The sequence below is a fragment of the Rhipicephalus microplus genome, chromosome 1, assembly GCF_043290135.1.
Source record: "Rhipicephalus microplus isolate Deutch F79 chromosome 1, USDA_Rmic, whole genome shotgun sequence".
NCBI classification, from domain to species: Eukaryota; Metazoa; Arthropoda; class Arachnida; order Ixodida; family Ixodidae; genus Rhipicephalus; species Rhipicephalus microplus.
The window spans coordinates 233,754,975-233,773,036 of NC_134700.1; the positions used below are offsets into that span (position 1 = coordinate 233,754,975).

Here is an 18,062-nt window from a genome sequence, read left to right on the forward strand (position 1 = left end):
TTGTGGACCGCTCTCTACTATTGATATAATTATAAGTTCTCAGATACTCTCAGTCTGGACTATGGTTTCAAGGGATACTTCAATTAGTGCCATAACATTGCAAGTCTGTTTAACAAGGTGCAGGTTTCAGGTGCCTCTTTTCAGCTCAGTTTTCTGTAACAGCCATGAAGCTGCCTGGAAATTGCCCTCGACAACAGTAACAGACCTCCCTGGCCTTTGTCTGTGCAGGTGACGAGCATCTGGCATTGTCACCTGCCCACAGCTCGAGGAGCGACAGCTCTTATATCCCTGCGAGTCCATCACGAAAAGCACTAGCATCTCCAAATACTGGTGCTGAGGGCATGTCAGAGCCTGCGAGTGTTGCTGAAACGAGGAATCTAGTGTCCAACTTGCCAGATAGTAGTCACAAGCTGGAAAAGGATCTTTTCCGTCCTGGGGCCAAATCAGAGTGAGCAATCAGAAAACAAAAGTAGGAGAAATGGTGTCGTATCTGTTTGAATATTTTATTTTTCAGCATTTGGTTCGCTGCAGTACTATTTTCAACAATGCTCGTCGCTTTCAGGGGTGTGTGAACTAAGCATCACATCTCGATTCACATTTGGTTTTCCTCTTTGCACTGAGCCTGCATCTAAGCAGTTTTAGTCACGAGGTGCAGGAGCCTGAATCAGAGCTATTTCAGCTGTGGAAATACTGCTCATGCAGAAAAATCTACACTTACGTGTCAGTCTTTTCAAGTGCCTGCATACAAAAACGGCTTGAATTCATAGTACGAATTTGTCCCAATGTAATGAAGGCTGTTTATCTCTCGGGTGCAGAGCAAAGAATGCAGGTCACAAATAAGTAAACAAGACAAAGCACCTTGTTCTGTTTATTCATCTGCATCCTGCATTCTTTGCGCTGTACCCAAGAATGAATCGCCAACTTGCCGAATCTTATACCTTAGATGTTTATTTGCATGGTCTTGGATGTCGTTTCTGGAAACATTGAAACAACAAGCGAATTCGTTGCGTTACTGTCTTTGTAATTTTGCAGGTTACTGAAAAGAACAATATGTAACAGTAAGAAGGAAAATCTGGATAAGTGAAGTGTTAAAGCGTTTTACTGTTGCCATCACTGCCTAAGCCACATATCTAGGGCATGTATAGGCCTAACGGCCAATGTCAAAGATATCATTTCGTAAGGGTTTTAAAGCTTTGTCTTTTTTTGGTTCATCACAAACTTAGCTTCAATGTTCTCACCAGTTTTTCATGTTGATTTCTGGTTAGCAAATGGTATATTTAGTAGGTGCACTGGTCCAAGAAATATGGAGGTTTGAAAAGGATAATAATGGCTACTTCTTATGAGGCTCTTTGGCTATTTTGTCTTGCTAAATTAAAAAAGCTAGTGAATGCCATCTGTAGGTTAGATGTTCATAATAATCTTTAAATTTTTTTATTATTACCTCTAATTGTAATTAGCAAAATGAATCTGTAGCTATAAAAATCGCATCACTTCCTGGCCAATTTTATTAAGAGTAATATGACGCCAAGCTTATCGTTTCAAATTAAGCTAAACCATGAATACAGTGAGCAGAATCATCAAACTAGAAAAATACACTTAAAGTGTTAGAGATCTGTAACTTTGGCTAAAAATGCTGCTACAGCACTACATAGTCTATCATTTGGCATTTTCATTCTTAAAGGAGCACTGACATCAAATTTGCTAATAGCAAGATTTTTGCATTCACGAGTTGTTATTGACCCTCTAGTAGTGATTAGCGACCTATAACCCGACTGAGGGACGAATAAATATTTATTTTAGAGGCGTAGGGTGTGGGTCGTTCCCTCGTAGTTGTATTATAGTGAATTAGATAGGGATAGTGGGACGATGGCGGTCCTCCTGGTGAGGACGTTTGCGCATAAATTGCCAGGCACACCACTGTGGCTGCTTATTTGCAGCATTTTCAAATGATGACTGCGATATGTTTAAAGTTTATGCTTGACTCCTGATGGCCTAAATTGTACACTGTTCAACTAAAGGAGCATAAATAGTTTTGTCTTGAAAGTTCTAAGACAAGAGATTTTAGAGGCAAGCTTGTCAGTGAGGATTTGGAATTGTGCATGGCTACTTGGACAGAACGAATGTGTTCCTGCTCAGGCGATGCCGTGCATGCAAAAAAAAAAACCCAAGAGAATGACAGATAAAGAACTGAAAGAATGGATCAAACCATTTTAATCAACACAAAGACATTCCTCAAAAACTATATGTGCGAACACAAACCCATGCATCTAGGTCATTCGACTGAGATTACTGATATGATTTGCTCTCTGTCCAAGCGCAGATATGTGAAGACACAGGCTAAATAATTCTCGTGTTTTTTTTTCTTGTGAGTGTCGCATAGAATAACATTAGAGCAGAGTAGGCTGTTCTTCACAAGAGACACAATGTTAAATGCTGTTCGTGTTTAGCTCCGAGACAATGAAGCATTCAGCGTACATATTCTGAAGTGCGTCTACAAATATGCACAAATCAGGGCTTGGTTGAGATACTCATAAAAGTATTCTGAAATGCAAATGCGGAAATTCACGTGCTGGAAGCCTAAAAATGCAGGTACTGAGAAACATATATATATGAAAGATATAACATGGTATTATGAAGATAATTTTGCAAAAAGATGAAAAAAAGTATCCTGGAATACAATTACAGGAATACACATATACAACAATATGGACACTAAAATATGTTTAAGTTACATGGGTGTCGATATTCCGCATGTACATTGATTAAGTGTACTGTGACATTGTCGATAATGCTGTAGATAGTCAGAGTGCAAGTCGGCCGTATCGCTCGACTCACTAACAAACAGCACTGATGTGAGGTGAAGTATGCCCTTATTTTACGCGAGTGATCAATTCGTTTTACTGAGAAGGTTTATGCTAATTACACTAAAGTAACAGTAGCATCTAATATAGGCTGTCAGTAGACAGTGCCTGTTCAGTTTTAAGTAAAGACTGGCAATATAGAAAAGGCTGTCTATTATTGTACGCGAACATAACTACTAAATACCAAAACTGCCCCCCCCCCCCCCCCCACAAAAAAAGCTGGCAGTGCTTCACCGGCCTGCAGAGGGATCTAAGATCGTAAGCACTGCCTCCTCGATTCTGCCGTCAGTCACCTCAAATACGTAACTACATAGAACGTTCTGTGCGGATGGGGGATTCTTCGCTGATCTTCATGTGCCGCTGTCTGGTGGGGTGCTTTTGCCCAGCAAAGCTCATACGAGGTTTTTTTTTGCTATTTGATATACATTGTGTAAGCGTCAAGGAGTGACTGGTCAACAACAGAGTCAGAAATGAGTGCGCTGAGGTCTGTAGAAAGTAAACTAGATGGAGCATTAAAAATGTGACGGGCGTCGATCGGATGCACGTGACCGAGACATTCACCATAGAATAAAGGTAAAGGCCCTTCTAGCGTATTGTACACGAGCGTCTTCGTGACGCCATGGTGGAGAGTAAGGAGAGCAATGGGCAGTGGAGAACATTTGCGTTGAATGAACAGGGCAGAGGGCGTAAATAAAACATCACCGTCGGAAATAGCGTCACACGACACAGTCACCAGCAGAGAAGAGCGCGGTGGTACGGTGGTGTCGTCGGAAACAAACAGTTTATAACACGGCAGGGAGGCTTCGACAGCGTCAACATCAGGAAGTGCAGATAGCTCAAGTTCAGCGCGACAGCAGTCAATGACGGCATTATTATTCGCAAGGAAGTCCCAGCCGAGTATCATGCCATGGGAACACGAGGGCAGAACTACGAATTCGACGATATACACAATCCCTTCGATGACGACTCATGTGGTGCAGGCTGCGAGAGGTGTTACACTTTGTGTGTTAGCCGTTCCAAGAGAGAGGCCGGATAATGGCGTCAGAACTTTGCGGAGTTTGCGACACAGGTTGATGGAAAGGACGGATAGAGCGGCTCCGGTGTCAACAAGCGCCATGACGACGATACCATCGACTGACACTTCAATGACGTTAGCTGGACAGGGGCGAGGACTTGTGCATGGCGACGGGGACGCAGTTCGTACCTCGGGAACTGCGGCCGTTAGTTTTCCTGGTCGGTGGGTCCGGAACGGCGACGCATAGGGGAAAGCGAACGTCGACGTGGAGATGGGGAGCGGCGGGTCGGGCCGTGTGGACGATCAGAATGAAAGGAGGAGGAAGGAGGGCTTGAAGGCGTAGACGAAAACTGAGGGTCGAAAGAGGGCATTCGTCGAATGTTCTGAGCAGCCTGGCGATGACGACAATAACGTGCCACGTGGCCAACACCACCACAAGCAAAACATATGGGACGGTTGTCGTAGATCCGTCATTGGTCGGAGTAGACTCCGACTTGTGGCTGGGGGGGCAGAAAACTGCGGCCGAGGTGGTATCGGCATAGGCGGCGGTGAATAGGTCGGCGGCGAAAAGGGCGGCGGCGAATACATAGGCGCTGGCTGGAACGCAGGCTGTCGAGGGCGAGCAGCGGCCTCGGCGTACGTGAGAGGTGCGGCGACTGGGGGCGGTTCACGGGCGGGAGGAAGAACTTGTGCGACCTGGTCTTGAATGAAGTCGCGGAGTGTAGATGTCAATCTGCGTGGTTGATCGGGTACACAGGACATCAAAGAGAGCTGACGAGCGACCTCAGCGCGGATGAACTCTTGGATCTTGGAGAGAAGAAAGGCATGGTCTTCTCCTATGCCAAGGGTGGAAAGGCTGGACGAAGAGTCGTCGAGCACCGAGGGACGTCGGGTGGAAAGACGTTGCCTGCGCAACTCGTCAAAACTCTGGCATAACTCGGTCAGTTCTAGGACAGTGCGAGGACTCTTAGAAAGCAACATTTGGAAAGCGTCGTCCTCAATGCCCTTCATGATATGCTTGATCTTAAGCTCTTCGGACATCGACTCGTTGACTCGCTTGCAAAGGTCCAGAATGTCCTCAATATAGCTTGTGAAATTTTCACCAAGCTGCTGGGACCGAGTATGTAAGCGTTGTTCGGCACGGCGTTTGCGTACCTCAGGCCGCCCGAAAACTTGTGTGGGGCTCGTTTTGAAGACCGACCATGTAGGGAGTTCCGCTTCGTGGTTTATAAACCACAGCTTGGCCACGTCCGACAGGTAGAAGGAGATGTAGGCCAACTTGGCGGCGTCATCCCATTTGTTGTGAGTACTCACTCGCTCGTACATTGAAATCCAGTCGTCAACGTCCTTGTCTTCTGTGCCTGAGAAAACAGAGGGATCTCGCAGACGCAGAGAACCGGCGCAGAGAACAGTAGGCGGTGCCGGTGGAGGAGTTGGAGCGGCGCTTGCGTCGGTAGGCATAATGGATGGTAAAATGCGATTCCGAAGCTCCAGGGTGATCGAAACCCAGCAGAATCCACCACTTGTAACGGGGTTTATTTGCAGCGCAGAACGCAGAAAGCGAAGCAGTCAGCAGCGTCCGGCCAAGCGCAGCAAGCACGAGCTTATGCTGATGGCGATGCCCCTGATGCTCCGAGAAATGCCGCTGAAGCTCCTCTTCTTCACTACAATTGCCTCAGTTCTAACAAAAGAGTAGCGAGATAACCGTGTCTTCACAGTATTCCGATACATTCGATACATAGGAGAAGTATTTATTTCACTACTGTGATACAAATACATTTTTCATATGTATCTTGATAAAGGAACTCAGAAGTATTTTTGAGATACTACTGCAGTGCGATACTGCCAAGCCATTACTACAAATCTTGTGAAGGGTACTAACGACCACTCCAGTCCTTCATGTAGACAGAAGACAGCATTTTCACTCTTCTAACCCAGTTTTACAACCTGGCACAAAATAATTATTTTACTGAGGTTTTCCTATCAAACTCAACATTACTTTCATCACACCACCAAATATATCACGCACACGTGCCTACAATTGTCATTGCCTGTCGTCAGAATGCACGTTGCTGGGCTGAGGCGTCAGGAGAAAGTCTCAGTGGTGCCACCATGCTGTGCGCGAAGACATCCGTGCATTTCGCCTCGCTGCCACTGCTTACTTTCACTCTCTGCTCGTCCCACTACCCCTATCTAGTTCACTATAGTTGTATGTTGTAGTAGCCACTTCTAGTTAGTTTTTACAATTGCTCTGAAGATGCCGTTGTGTGTACCGTATTTACTCGCACAATTCTCGAACTTTTTTCGGTGGAAAACTGATGCAAAATTGGGGTGTGCGAGAATTACGCGGAGAAAACTTTCCACAAAAACGTACAGGGGGAAAAAGAAAACGAAGTGGCCGCAAATCCAGATTCTCACATCAGGAACTAACAGCAAGCTTTGAGAAGTGCTAATTAAATTTAAATTTTACCTCAACAATAAAAGCAGAGGTTCAACACAAGGCAAGATTTATTTGAGAAACAAAAAGTGCAAGCAAATAGTAGAGAATTACAACACCATACGCAAAGCTTGTGGGCGTTGCAGGCTTAGTGGTAGCGTTTGTCACTCAACAGGAGCCCTCAAAAGCTAAGCGTAGGATGTCAGTATTCGGCTGATGGCTATTTAACAGAATTGTCCGCAGTTTCCATCTGAAGAAATAAAGTTTATCATCAATCCCACAGTCTTAGGCACACAGCAGGCCCAACGCGTCTTGGTGGCTTTCAGCTGCCATCACTAGTAGCGAACACAAAACTCGTCGACTCCGAAGGGCCTACTGGTGGCCCTGTTGTTGTTTAACATGATCAATCACTGCCAACTTGAAAGCAGCCGTGTAGCTTCAGTATCACCCCATATTGTGACAAGATTACCGACACAACATACAAAACACGCCGCAACTACAGTGGCTAGAATAAGGAAGTGTGATGAACGCGCCGGCTAGCGCATAACGCCTTGGGAGGAAACCGCCAGATGGCGCTGGCACGCGTTTGCACGTCACCCAAGCTGGCGATGCGCTGCGCATGTATGAGACGGGAATCAACCACGTGCGCGGGCCATGCGAAACATATAAAATATATTTTGTTGCTCGTGCATGGTTTCAAATTGCGACGGAGAAAATATGCTAATAAGCTTCCGGAATTACTGGATACCTACGCGGGTACGCGACTGAACTGAGATATCGACAGGGTGCCGAAAGTGAGCGCGTTACGACACTGAAACATTTTATTGATGTGAAATGGTAGAAGAGTGGAACGATGGACTAGGTTGTGAGCCACTGTTTGCAACACCTTCTACGGCGAACCATCATTTTAGGGACGAGAATCCCGAGTGGTATCTTAATGAAAACCCTTTATTTTCTGCACACTGGCCATACAAGGCATTTCCGAGTAGTGACTCACTATCTGTTTACAACAATGCATACTTGATAATTGGTCGTGCGTCTTTTTTTATCCCCAAGAAAAAAAAGTTTTATATTTCACAAGCACCCTACAGAACATTGTTTCCTTTGGACTGAGAGCAGATGACGCGCCTGGGCTTCAGGTACTTCTTTTCACGGGAAGATGCTCGCTCCTTGTGGAGTGCCTTTGTGTAAAGACGCAAATGGGTGAGCAGAAAGAAACGTGTTCACTTGATTGGTGAGGCTCGAACCATGTTGTGCGCAGCCCAGTGTAACATCTTTGTTTTGTTTTTGTTTTTTAAGCAGAAAAAAGGCTCTTTCAAGCTGTCACTGTGAAGCTCGTTGTAGAAAAACCATTTTTAGAAAGGGATTTCAAGGGCGTCTACAAATACGAAGAGCTTCACCGAAAAGCCTACCAATAGGCGTCTGCACAAGGGGGGCAAAGGGGGTGAGCGCCCCCCCCTAGTCACCTGTGAGGGGGACGCTAAATCTGCTCTATACATTGACCAGGCAGCGGGGCACACTTTAAGTCATCTAAAGAGGGGGGGGGGCGCGAAATCTGCCTCATACATTCAATTAATAGGGAGGGGCGCACTGCAACGAACCTTTGCCCCCCCCCCCCCCTGAACGACAAGCACGTCTATGGGCCTACCCCTTGGACCATTTCGCCGTTCACAGTGAGCTCGAAGTGCCGGGAGATGTACATACCTCTCGTCGAAGTACAGCTTGCACACAGCCAAGTTTTCTTGAAGCGGCTTGTCAGCGCGCGGGATCGCTCTTCGCCACTGCGCAGAGCTTTGTTCTTACTAACGCCGAACAACCTGACTTGTAGCCTGTAGTGCACCCCGGAACGAAGCAATGACTTTATTTTCGCGCCATGAGAGTGCATACAGAAGCATTGGTGTGAGAGTGCCACGGAATAAAAAAAAAAAAACGAGGACGAACGCGCCCGACCAACCTGTCGGAAACGTGCAAACGACGTATAAACGACTGCGCGCGCCCCCACGCCGCTCCACCTCAGAGGCTTCAGTGCGCTCCGTAGGCGCTGCTTGCCGCTCATCACACTTCCCTATTCTAGCCACTGTACCGCAAAGCGCAATTACCGCTTTGGCTTGGCTTGAATTGGATAATCTCCATGCAATAATAGTACGCTTGATGCTTAAGAGATGGCGCCAGATAGCATGCGCCATCATTATCAATGGCTGGAACAAGCAGACGACATTATTGCGGCAATTTTTGGGGGTGTGATAATTACTCGAGGTAAAAAAAATCATATTTTTGTAGGGTGATTTGGGGGGTGCAAGAATTACGCGAGTGCGAGGATTACGCGAGTAAATACGGTATATGTTCGTGGAAATTGTATCACTAGATGTCGTTAGTGGTTTTCGTATAATAAGAAATTCACAGCATATCCACGGAGTAAATGATGATAAGTGGGGCGTCCGTCCGATGTGTGCCTTAGTGTGATAGGAGTGGATGGACGGAGGCACGGACAGACAGACACACAGACAGACACTTCGTCCCGCTCATCATCATTTACTCCGTAGATATGCTGTGAAATTTTTTATTGATTTATATCACCGGTATCTATCACGAATCAAAACGACCGGCAAGTCTGCTATTTTTAGCGCTTCCCCAGGGTCATGTCCAGATCCTGCCGCAGCTGGCCACTTCTCTACAGAATGGAGTGGTCAGCTGCCTCACATTATCCACAGAATCACAGGCCCAGCTGCTCCACTAACATTTTGTCTGCTAGCACATGGCGAGTCGATCCCAACTTCGTTCTCTCCTGGCGCTAGACCTGTGACTCCGCCATGGTGCCTCGCTCAACCAATGATTAATATTAACATACCTGGCATCCAGAAATGGTGCCTCGCTCAATCAGAAATGAATCAGAAATCAGAAATGGTGCCATGGTGCCTCGCTCAACCAATGATTAATATTAACATACCTGGCATCCAGAAAAAGGCCAATTTGTCATCACCGGCTCTTAAACAGCTCACACTACTTCTCTTTTATGAGAAATACCAAGACTCTACACATATATACACTGACGGATCGGCTCAGCTGGACAGCTCTACAGGAGCAGTAGTGATACCAAGGTTGGCCACAACAATTAAGTTCAAGACATCTCACGCAACAACATCAACGGCAGCAGAATCGGTAGCCCTCCGTGCCGCATTGCAATCAGTCGTTGATCAACCTACACGCAAGTGGACTATTTTCTGCGATTCGAAGGCGGCACTGCAGTCTCTACTATCAGCCTTACGCCGTGGACCACACGAGCAGCTGGTACTAGAGATAGCAGAGGTTATACACCCCCTGACTGAGAAAGGGCACCATATTACATTTCAGTGGTTACCCAGTCACTGCGGAATCATCGGCAATGAAGGGGCCGATCAAGCTGCCCGCTCAGCCCACACAGAAGATCATAAACTACGACTACCACTTTCTAGGACAGATGCTGCACGAAAGCTCCGCAGGCTTGCTCGCCAGCAAACCACATCACAATGGAATCAGCTACACTTCAAGCATGCCCGACTACTCGCTTGACCATACGCTAAGTCTTCAAGTCCGGTCGAGGATTTGCCGAGCAGACTAGACCCTGTTATGTAGGCTGTGGTTGGGCGTTGCGTTTACCAACGCCTACGCTTTCCGCATTGGGATGGCCGACACCGCAGCCTGTGGCCACTGCGGCAAAGAAGAAACGATCCAACATATTCTCTGTGACTGCCTAGAGTATAGTAAACAACGACTATGCCTTCGCAAGGAATCAGCAAATTAGATAATCAACCTCTGGCGGAGCAAGGAATTCTACAATATCGACAAGATGCAACTTCACAGAAGAAGGCCCTGAAAGCGCTACTACATTTTTTGCGATCGACCAGCCTTACTGAACGGTTGTAGCTAGGACGCCTTTCCTGTGTGTGTTTTCGTTTTCACATGAGTGCGCGTGTGTTTTTTTTTATCTACCCCCTCTTTCTTGCCCCTATTTCCTCGCCCCCAGCGCTGGGTAGCAAACCAGGTGCCAATATCTGGTTAACCTCGCGGCCTTTCCTTTCTCTCTCTCTCTCTTGTCTGCTAGGCACACACATTAAGTCAGGCGTTGTCACCAGCATTGCCGTCGTTGCCATAAAAAGTGTAGTCTGGGGTTTGAATGCGACAGTCTGGAGCTTAGAATCGCCGCGATTTGTGACATTGCAAATCATTCGTGCTTCGATCAACCTTTTTGCAAAACAAAACAGTGATACCAAAATGGATGTCGTTCCAAGTAGCAACAAGAAGGTACCCGGGGATACATGCTTCAGCCATGCACACTTGTGTGTGTCAATTAGCTATATTAGGAAGTTTTGGCGTGAACAGCATTCCGGTGTACGTAAAGGGGTTTGTGGAATATCGGTATAGGGAATGCACACCAGTGGACAAACAGGGTTTTTCTGGCCCCGCCTATCCGGCCTCTCACTGTTGCGGCGGCAGTAACTGGATTTTACGCGAGCACAAAAAAGTTTATGGACAAACTGAAATTCACTATTAACGATACCTGTGTGTTACTTTTCAGTGATGATATTTATTTATACCCTGCATTTGCGACCGTAGTGGAGCTTAAAATGCAGCCTTGCTGCAGTATGAGCGTCATGAAGTGAAGCATATTGTAAATTTGAAGGAGCCATTTTTAATGAGACGTTGGCTGTATTTGTCTTTAGTAAGCTTGTGCGAATATTTGAACGAATAGCACAGTATTCGAATTCCCTTTTATATGAGTTTATATTATTGAAAATTTTGAAGTAGTTGAAATGAACGAATAGATGTATATTAATCCGCTTGTAATTTTTGTAAGGTCGGTTTTGCTGCTGTGAAGGGGTGCTAAGCCGGGAAAGCGCCTATTAAAATGTGTATTAGTTTGCATGCAACTTTTTGTAAATGGGGTTTCAGGGCAGTGAGGTGGTGCTAAGCCATAGAAACATCTTTTGGCAATTTACCCGGCTGCGAAGCCCCATTTCAAGGTTAAATTAACATATAAACCTCACATTTATTCACAATTTTTGATGTTTAAAATGCTGTACCGGCTTATATGCTCTAAGTATAGTAAATAATAAAACGTAACATATTTTAGAGGTTATAATTCACATTTTACCAAAAGTAAAATCCTGCTGCTATTCAAAGTTGTTCCCCCTCCCTTTGAACCTTGAAAAATGGCATTTTCTCAGGCCTTGTTTTATTATAATGATATGTGTACATTCTGCAGGATAGACAGGTCATTGGAGATATGCCCATTTTCTTTTATAACATGTCGTATATACTATTCCAACTTGATTTGAAATCATTCGACCGAAACCGCTAATCGCTTCGAATTCACTTAGAACCTAAAATTCACTATTCGCACAAGCCTAGCCTTTAGTAAATTGGACTGTAGCGTAGCTTGAAAGGCAGTTTTGCCACAAAATGATTGGGATGAGGTGAAGCATGTTGAAAATTGAAAATCACTTCCAATCGGACGTTGATTGTACTTGTCTTGAAAAAGTTTGAATAGTACAAATAGTCAAATTCCAGTGCAAATCGAATAACAAACACTGTTGAAAGAATACTTGATATTTCAAATATTCGCCTACCCTTAATAAATATGTGTATGAAGCGCATGCAACTTGGTCTGGATTGCTTTTCTTTGTTATTTATTTATGAACACGGCAGGTATTTTATTATTTTTCGTATGGGTGCATTGAAAGAGCTGGATGATTTATTGGCATTTTGATGCTCTTTCTTTTCACGGCGCTGCATGGCGTCAGTAGTGTGTCTGTTTTAGGAAGTGAGGCCTAACCCTCTTAGTTATTATGAAATGAGCAATTTGTTTCTTTATTTTTCACACAGAGATTAACATTCGCAGGTGATTGTGCTCTCGCTATATGCTTCATAGTATTCTAAATGTTCAGTTCTACTTTGCTTTTGATGCCTTTGTGCTTAAAATGCTTAAACATGTGGTCTTTAGGCTGCGTGTAGCAGTGACACACATGCCCATCCTATTTCTCATGTTGTATCAGTATTTTAAACCCATTGACACAAGTGAGAAGTACGTAGGCAAAGTCCTGTTCAAGTGTTAGGCACCTTTCAGTGCTAATTGATCATGTAATTGCAATGAGGTATTGAAGGCAGCATTTCATAGGACTAGCCAGACATGGTAATTGCTTTGCAATTTACTGTAGTGGACTTTAATGATTGCCTGCAAGCCAGATCTTGTAAAACTTCACTGAATTAAGCTGAATTAAGGTTGACAGTAACTTGCACTAGCACTTGACTTGAGCCATAAAAACTTCACACACCCCTGCTTGTTAGTTAGTGAAAGCAGTTAGTAACTTATGTCATTCTTTCAAGCTAGGTTTTTTTTTCAAACCTTTTTTTGTTCTCTTTGTAACAAAACTTTTATAATGTATGTTTTTAACGTATGTTATGTTGAGCTTATGGCTATTTGTGGTCACTTGTATTTCTGAGCTTCTGTCTTTTTTTTGTTCTTTCCTTCCTTTTTTCAAGAAATCAATTGTCCTTGTCAATGAATGGAACTTGATCATTGACTTGTTTGACATCATGATAGTTAGTGTACTGAAATGGGACCATGTTTACTTTAATCCCTTTGATGACGCCATTTCAGCTAGCAGAAGGGTGCCCTATGCTTGTGATTCTCAATTGTCACATTTTAGTTTTTATTGAAAATTAAAAAAAATAAATTAGCAGGTGTTTTATGCTGCACTTACAAAACACTTCACATTGACCTTTATTTGACCAAATGCATTACCAAGGGGTAACACGTTAGGTATCATTTTTTGAACGGTAATTGTGGATGGTTGGGGTATTTCTCACATCACCGACACATGGCATTTATATATCTGCAGAAGAGCGCAACTAACTGTCTTGGAACTTTTGTTGAGGAGGACATTTGGGCATTTGTTTTACGGCTCAAGCCAGTTGTATTTCTTTTTTTTGCTTCACATGAATCTGGCCATATCACAGCCTTAACTAAACTATATTCTACTGCTGTCAAGGTTTTATTGTGTGCATGCTATTTGTCACGAAGTACAGGACATGCTTGTACTGCATTTATTAATGCGTAGTTTCAAGTGGCATTCGAGGAGAGGTTCTTCAGGTGTACTTTGGCAACTGTTTCTACCTCCTATTGCCCAAAACAGTTTTTCTTAGCTAATTTTTTAATGGAAAGTGGTCGTTCACTTTCTGTCTTATGCCATAAAAATCGACAGCTTCACACAGTGGCGATAGATGCGACAAGTAGCATTGCTAGCATTACACATCGATGGTGCAGGAGGTTGAGAACGAATAAAAACTGTCGGTGTTTGTCATTAATTCATTATAATGTAGCTGGTTAGCAGAATCAAACAAACAGTATTTGCATTTGGTGCTGACAGGCTTTGACTGTTTTCTGGTACACTCATCATGCATGCCGTGCCAGAAAGTGATGAAACAGCCACGATCTTGAGGCTTTCTTACTTACTTGACGTGTATCGCATGTACGTGAAATAGGGTGCAGCTGTAGGCAGCAAACATTTACTGCTGCATGAAATATATGGTCCTTTAATGCTGTGGAGGTCCTTCTTGTTATTTTCCTGGTACCAGAAGCCTTCCAGGGATACCACGAAGAGGGCTAGTGATTGCTAAGATTGTGTAGGGTTGTTGTCTAAAGATGAGTCTAGAATCGAAGGCTCATATGTTGTCTTTGCACTAAATGAATCCAGGGAATAAAATTCACACTGGAGTCTTGCAGTTCTTAAAATGATAAAACATTCGCCTCTGAAGGGCCACTTTCATTTATTAAACCGGGCCAAGAAATTTAGCCCAACATTTTGAAGCCCCTGTAACCTGTGTGTACCATATTTACTCCCATAATAAGTGCACTTGCATAACAGGCACACCTCCAGTTTGGTCGACAGAAATCTTTTTTTTTTTTTTTTAATTTCCACTGAATAGGCACACCCTGAACTTGTCCGTAATCAGTAGTTCAGTACTGTATTTGCATGGTAGCAATTCGCCACTCTCGTACGTTAACTGGAGCGAGGAGAAAGAAAAGGGTGGTTGCTTGGGCGTCGCAGTAACCTTCGCACAAGTGCCAGCGTGGCTCCGGCCGTGCGCGCTTCGTATAGAACATGGGATTGCGTCTTCATCAAGTGCGCTTTAAGTTTGCTGTCGGTAACAGCGTCGTCATTATCGTGTTTGCTACCTCCTCTGCAATTCGGTTTTCTGACACGAGCTTACGCCTTTGTAGCCGTCTGCGCAAACTTGCACAATCTCGGCGGTTCTTTGTCGCCGTGTATTTCCCAGCCACGAACCTAAACATCATATCATGCATGCTGCTCTTGAATTAGTGCTTAGGTGTGATCTTCTTGACGCTCAATCATCAGGTTGTCGTGTACAAATTTCCCGTGACAACATGCTGAACCGTGAGCTAGGCCTAACCAGCATTGGTTGCTTTTCGGAAATGATAGCGGGCGATAAAAGTTGCAGTTTTGTACGGAATCAGCGCAACTGCTTAACGTGGCTCTACTTGAAGGAAAGGGGGCATAGGTGGCGCTTGTAACACTGGAATGGTGGCTTGCGATTTGATTGCAATGTCTTTGGATATCGGGTGCGATCCCGTGAAATCAAATGATCGATCAGTACCATTCAGAAGAAAAAAATTTCCGTCGTGATAATGCGCATAATCTAGGTAGCCTGACATAATCAGCGAATTGTTGCGATGGCGCTTTCTTTTCGAAGTTTTTTCGCGTTCATTTTGCTGGTAATGTGAGTCATTCGATGCTTCGATTCTTTTAGACGCGCGAGACAGCATGCTCGACACGTTTTGCGCTAGCGTAGCCTATGAAGAAGGTTGTTTTGGCTGTAGTGCAGATATTTGTGACTTCGGCAACTTACGTTATCAGCGGTCTATGCAGTATTCGGAAATAAAACTTGCCGTCGGATTTTCGGGAAAAAAAGTGCCCCTAATTGCGAGTAAATATGGTGCATCCTAAATTTTGTGGCTTTAGTGTGTCTGTTTGACTTTGGTGCGAAGTGGTGGGTATTTTTTGAAAACACTGAACGCTGCTTTCTATGTGGCATTCTTTTCGATGGTAGTGAAAGACTGCATAGGATGCACATTTGTCGCTGTGACATGTTCATGATGTGTACGTACACTGCATATTGCCATGTGAAGCGACACTTGTGTTTTTAGCTAGTCTCATACATAAACTTGCTTCACAGAAAACTTTCTTCAAAGTAGCTTCTTCTGCAGAATTGTACAGATGGTCATATGTTTTGTCGCTTTCACACAATTTCGTGAAAGTTTTACTGGTCACTGGTGCTGAGCGTGGTTGTTGAATGGGTCAAAGTTTGATGGCAAAACACATGTGTTGTCATGCTAGATATGGCATGTACACTCGTAGATTTCATGCCTGAGTTTAAGAGCAATCTTCGAAGGTGCCCTGAGAGACCTTTTTTTTAAAGCAAGCAAGCCAAGCTGGAATGTGTTAGATGCCTTTCAAGAGATACATTCTCTAAGATAAGTAATGTGTGCTTTATAGAAATGGAGTGTTTGCTTCTTCCTTCCCCCTCAACACACCAGTCCTTCCCAGCTAAAGGGGCACACAGAGTTTGTGCGCTGCCTATTGCTTCTCTCTTTTCTTTTCATAGTGTGCTTAAGGTAGCCTTTCAAAGTGGATGCCTGGCATAAAACATTGACGGTTGACAAAAGAGGGGTGATGAACTGGAAAAAATGCATTAACAAATGCTGCTTCCATGTTCTCTTCAAAATCTGGAAGTGTTTACTTGTGCGTGCCAAATGGGTGGCACCTATGGACTGTCAAACCTTATGTAGAGACATCACCAATGTTACATAAGGGTAAAAAAGAATCCGGCGATTTCGAAAATCATGGGAGAAGACGTGTAATCTACCGTACAAGATACTCTTAACTCCCTGCTACATTCAATGAAACAGTGTTTAGCTCCCGTGTTTATGAACGTGTTGACAACAAATCTGAACACTTTCTTACTATGTTCAGGACTATGTTTCAGTGCTTCTTTTATAACGAGTTTCTGCTTTCATTTGGCCTCCTCTGTCACATTGGTAATAATTGTTCTTATGCGATGAATTTGATTGTTGTGTATTACACTGTCGTTTGAAAACTGATTGCAATAGAGCCTTTCACAACTGTTTTCTGAATGCAGAATACAGGGCCTACTATTTGCAAGGTGGTGGTTTGTATGTTAAGCTGGCATCATTCTAAAGTAGCCTCTTATGACATGTCTGAGAGAATCCCTTTTCTGACATAACGTCGGATAGCGTAAGCTTTCTTGAAAATATTTTTACTGCAGCAGTTGTACAGGGGGAAAATGTGAGCCAGCCATGCCATATATTTGATAGATTATAGAAAAAACTTCGGCTTAAGAAGTTAATGTAGTCGCCCTTGCCTCAGGAAGACTGTATTTCTTCACAGTACCATGTAAAGTGTAGTTAACTGCTTTCTTCATTCTCATTTGCAAATTTATAGCGCTCTCTTAGCAAAACAAGTTCCAAGTGCAGCCGAACCACATAACTAGCTAAATCATATACATGGAGGCTCTTTGATTACCAGTATTAACATGTTTTGACGAGGTCTGGGCGTACAAAAGGGCAGTCTGCAACACGTCTCGCTTGTTTATCTGGGACGCAGCATGGTGTCACAAAAGAGCCAGGAGAAGTACAACTAAAGCAAAGCCAATACATGACTGCTTGCTACCGGTTTTAGGGCACTTTCATAAGCTAAACGCCATCTCAAGTTGTGTGTACTGAAGGGACCGTATTTTTGTACTACGCCGTATCGTATTATAATGCATTTGTTTCTTTTTGTACTGAATGGCACGTCAGAGCTGCCTGATACAACCAGCTTCTTTCACAGGGTCAGTGGATAGGTCGATCTAGGCTATCCATGGTTACGCCTTCTATATATTGCTCTGAAGAAGCCCAAAGCGTCATCTTGTGGTTAAGCGAGTTTCGCTGGTTCGAAACAGCTGAAGCCCTTTTAACTTTCCACAAGCCCCCGGGAACCTCGCTATTCCACTATGTCCTAGGTTCTTTCTCGTGTATCTTTCGGCCCTTTTATCATGACATTGTGGCATCGAGGTAGTATCTCTGCAGAGAAGTGGATTTGTGTAATCTCGATAGAGCGCATTGTCGTTTCGTATGCTGACATGTTTTCTTTCTCTAGTCCATTGATTTGACATTTTTTCGTGTGTCGAATGCGTGTGTGTTGCCTCTGTGATTGCACAGTGCCTTTGGCTGGTTGCCAACATATACAGGCACATGGTCATAAGTCTTAGTAGATTCAACCTTAGCTGAGCTAAGCCACTCTACATGTGTGAAGTCATCTGACATGTTCTATGTGCCTGTTTTTAAAGAAGCTGTTGTTGAGCATGCTGAATATTGTTTAATGCCTTCTAAGGTGCTTTTCTTTGTCTTGTGTGTGAGTGCACTTGTTTTGCAGACAATGTCTGCTGCCTTTTTGTGCAAGTAAAGTATACTGTGCAAATAATCAAAGGAAGTTAGCAATGCTCTGTAATGCTGCTTGCCTTTTAAGATTAATTGACAATGCCTTGAAAGAGCACTCATTTATAAATGTTTGTTTTGCATGAGCTCACGTTTTGCAGTGCACAATAAATCGATACATCATGGGAACATTGTCATATTTTTCCTATGTCCCGTCCTTTTGTCCGTAAATTCATTCCCGAATGAACCAACGTG

The 18,062-nt window shown here is 44.0% G+C and overlaps 1 protein-coding gene across 3 annotated transcripts in view; it reads left to right on the top strand.

Moving 5' to 3' along the window:
* LOC119159523 (ankyrin repeat and IBR domain-containing protein 1-like) overlaps window positions 1-17,996 on the top strand; it is an 86,587-nt gene extending 68,591 nt beyond the window's left edge. For all 3 annotated transcript variants that reach the window (XM_075891627.1, XM_037412316.2, XM_075891628.1), the window contains one exon: window positions 229-17,996. In XM_075891627.1, coding sequence (XP_075747742.1) covers window positions 229-452 — 224 coding nt within the window. In that variant the 3' untranslated portion in view covers window positions 453-17,996. The remainder of the gene's footprint in view (window positions 1-228) is intronic.
* Window positions 17,997-18,062: the final 66 nt, after the last annotated feature.